Source organism: Tupaia chinensis, unplaced genomic scaffold, assembly GCF_000334495.1.
Source record: "Tupaia chinensis unplaced genomic scaffold, TupChi_1.0 Scaffold000201_1, whole genome shotgun sequence".
Classification (NCBI taxonomy): Eukaryota; Metazoa; Chordata; class Mammalia; order Scandentia; family Tupaiidae; genus Tupaia; species Tupaia belangeri.
In genome coordinates, this window is record NW_006159676.1 from 708,495 (window position 1) to 712,106 (window position 3,612).

General features: G+C 57.0%; 1 protein-coding gene across 3 annotated transcripts in view; it reads right to left on the reverse strand.

Annotated features, from left to right (window-relative positions):
* The window catches only part of MAU2 (MAU2 sister chromatid cohesion factor), a gene marked incomplete at its 5' end in the record, with an annotated part of 55,291 nt that overhangs the window by 23,758 nt on the left and 27,921 nt on the right, over positions 1-3,612 (reverse strand). For all 3 annotated transcript variants that reach the window (XM_006147153.2, XM_014587308.2, XM_014587307.2), the window contains 4 exon segments: positions 157-247; positions 330-476; positions 1,488-1,643; positions 1,938-1,965. In XM_006147153.2, the coding sequence (XP_006147215.2) occupies positions 157-247; positions 330-476; positions 1,488-1,643; positions 1,938-1,965 (422 nt within the window).

Below are 3,612 nucleotides of genomic sequence, written 5' to 3' on the forward strand. Positions count from 1 at the left end.
GTGGGCGACCAACTCCCGCGCGCAGCCAGGGCTTTTTCCCCAGCCGCAGGCAGGGACTGCTTGGTGATGGTCCTCAGGGTCACTTGTGTCCAGCACAGGCAGCTGGCAGCCTCCCAGCAGGGGGCGCCGTAGCCACAGGCCTGGCCCAACGCTTACTCTTGAGCTTCTCCAACTGCATGAGGGCCTTGTCCGTGTACTTCTGCGCCTTCTCCAGGTAGCCGGCCTGCATGGAGTGCATCACGGTCACCTGGAGACAAGACCAGATGGCAGCGGTCACCGGGGCCCTCTCCCCGCCACGTGCCCGGCCCGGCCCGGCCCCGGGGACTCACCAAGTAGACGAGCACACACATGTGTTCCTTGGGCAGCCAATGGAAGAGGTCAGCGGGGTTGCTGGGCAGGATCTCGTCGTCGTGCAGCGTGGAGATGGTCTGGATGCACTGCTGCAGCTGCTTCAGGCATGGCTTCACGCTCTTCACCTGGGCGGGCGGCACCCACACCTGAGTACCTGCCCGCTCCTGCCCTGCACCCCCACCTGTTCCACCCTTTGGATGGAGAGTGTCCACCTCCCCTTCCTGTGGGAAGTCCTCCCACACCCCAGTGCTGGGCTGCCACCAGAGCCCTGGAGAGGCTTGTCCACCAACCCTGCTCCACCTGGCCTTGCCTTCCTGAGCCAGAGGGGAGGGCAGGAGGAGGCTGGGGCACCTCAGGGGTGGGAAGTGGCCTCCCCGGCCCTAGTCCAGCAGGAGCTGTGGCCCTTGGACTGGCCTGTCTGCACCAGGGAGCCTTCCCTGGAGGCCCCACACACAGGCTACCTCCATGGCCCCGGCACCCTGTGAGAACAGGTGCCTGCAGTCTCTTTGGTCCTATGGCCTGAGTGTGACACGGCCCAATAGGGTAAGCTGGGCATGGGTGGGGGAGCTGAGCAAGTCCCAGGTCAAGGAGGCCTGCACGGTGCTTTCCGGGGTCTCCCTGCTGCCAGGCATCACTGTGGCCTGCAGCCTGCAGTCATCCCACTGCGATGGGGCCAAAGTGGAGGTGGACAGGGCAGCCCCGACCCCTGAAAGCCCAGGAACGAGGTGCTCAACTCCAGCGGCTCCTCAACCACAGCAGGGTTACAGCTGGTTCCGTCAATCCCTCTGTGAGCCTCACGGAGCTTTCATCGGCAGGGGCGGAGGTGGACGGATGTTGCCTGAACACCCGCTGAGTGTCAGGCACCGTGCCAGAAGCCTTGGTCTACTTTCTTGTATTTCTCAAACTGCCCTCAGAGGCCTCCTGGTGCTTGCACATTGAGTATATGTGAGGCTACACTCCCGATGTGAGGGCAGGACAGGGTGGGGGTGTGTGTGTGTGTGCAGGTGTGTGGTAGGGGGAAGAGCACTGCCGGCAACAAGACGACGACGAAGTTAACTCTAGCAGAGGCCCACTGCCCCATGTGCTGCCCATGCCCTCCTGTCCCCCTGCAGCTCTCCTGAGAGAAGTGCACGCACCTGTCCGGCATCCAGGTAGTGGGTGACCTGGAGCACCAGGAAGAAGACCCGCAGCGATTCCTTCTGGATGGGGTTCCCCTGCCAGTTCTCCACGATCTGGCCGCAGAGGGTCAGCAGTGGGTGGACTTCCTGCAGCTTGCGCTCCATCAGCAGCAGCTGTGAGGACAGGTGCAGCGTGGGCTGCGGCGGCCTTCCCAGGCGCACGGGGCTGCTGTCCACCTGACCGCTGTGGGACCACTGCCGCCACCCCGGGGGGCAAAGCCAGGCTGGAAATGGGGGCCCACGTAGCTCCGAATGAGGTCCCTTCCTCAGCACAAACCCCACAACCTGGAATTTGAATTCCACTTTTGAATCTGCTGGGGGAACAGGGACCGTCTCCCTGGGAGCTCTCTGCCGTGCCGGAGGGGCTGGCCTTGACACACCCAGCCATTCCACCTGTGCCCGACTTACCATGCCCTTGCTGAGCAGGAACAGTGCCCTAGAAAAGAGATGAGAGTCAGGGCTGCAAAGGCCTGCCTGCCTCCTGGGGTAACTGGCTGCCCCAGTGCTCATGAGACCTAACTGCCACCTCGGGGGATGGACAGTCAGTGAGAAGAGCATGTAGCCCCCAGCGGGGTTTGTCTTATTTACAGGTGGCTCTATTTTGTCCTATGCTATTTTATTTATTTATATTTATGTAGTTAGTTAAGTTTCTGCAATAGGGTGCATGCGCTCAATGGAGAGAGAGACAAGACGAGAGAGAGGCAAAATGAGAAATCATCCCCCGGCGGGGATGGTCATGCTGCAATCCCTTCCCTCTTCTCAGGATTCTGGGCACATCAGCACATGCGCCCAGCAGGAGTTTCAAGCTGCTGGGTCCGGGACTCCGAGTCCAGCACCGTAACCATTATGCCACCTGCTGATCCTTTACTTTTTTGTTTGTTTGTTTGTTTAGTTTTAGTTTTTTTGTTATAGGGTGTATGCACTTACAGAGAGGGAAGAAAAGTGAGAAATCAAACCCCAGGGGGGATGGTCATGCTACAATCCCTTCTCTTTCGTTCTCTTCTCTGGATCTGGGCCACACGTGCCTGGGATGTTTTTCAAGCTGCAGGGCTGGGGACTTGAACTGCACAGCTGATCATGTGGGATCCAGTACCTTAACCACCATACCACCTGCTGGTTCCTGTCCTCTCTTATTGCATGGCTTAGACACCTGTGTGGCTCAAAATCCCATAAGGCACATGTGGTCACGCATAAGGCCGTGTTCTAAGCAGGGTAGAGGATGGCAACTTTGCTACCATCTTAATCTTGTCAACATGATGGGAAGTGGGCTCGGCCTTAGTGGACAGCCCGGGTGGGGCAAGCGGGCAGCTTGGGCCCTGAATGCCTGTGCTTAGACATGCCCTTCACTGAAGTCCCACTGTCCTTCACTTCTACAACCATGAACAAGACGGAGCTCCCTGGGGTTTCTGTCAGGGGTAAAGGGACGAACCCTGGATGACCAGGGCCTATTGACGGCCTTAATTCATCTACCACCTTTATTCTTGACAGAGTTCTTACTCTTTCCTCCTTCTTCTTTTTTTTTCTTTTTTTTCTTTTTGGAGAGGTTTTTTCCGCTATAGGGCGCGTGCGCTCGCCAGACAGACAGAGAGAGAAATAGAGACAGAAAGCTCTCGAGAAATCACCCCCCAGGGGGGATGGTCACGCCACAATCCCTTCTCCTCCATTCTCCTCTCAAGATCTTGGGCACGCACGCACACGCGCCCGGTGTGAGTTTTCAGCCACCGGGTCCGGGACGCGAACTGCGGTCTCCTACGTGGGAGTTCAACGACATAGCCATTACGCTAACTGCTGGTTCCCTTTTTAAAAAAAAAAAAAAAATTATTTATTTTTGTTATTTAATTCGACCAGAGAGAGATAGAGAGAGAGAGAGAGAAAGAGGGGCGTGAGAAAGCAAGTTGCCAGATCTGGGACTCAAACCATGGTTGGCCATGTGGGAGTTCAGTGTCCCAACCACCATGCCACCTGCTGGTCCCTTTCTCACTCCTTCTTCCTTTTTTATTTTTAAATTTTTGCCATAGAGTATGTGTGCTTGCTGGAGAGAGACAATGAGAGTGAAAGTGAGAAATCACGCACTAGGGGAATG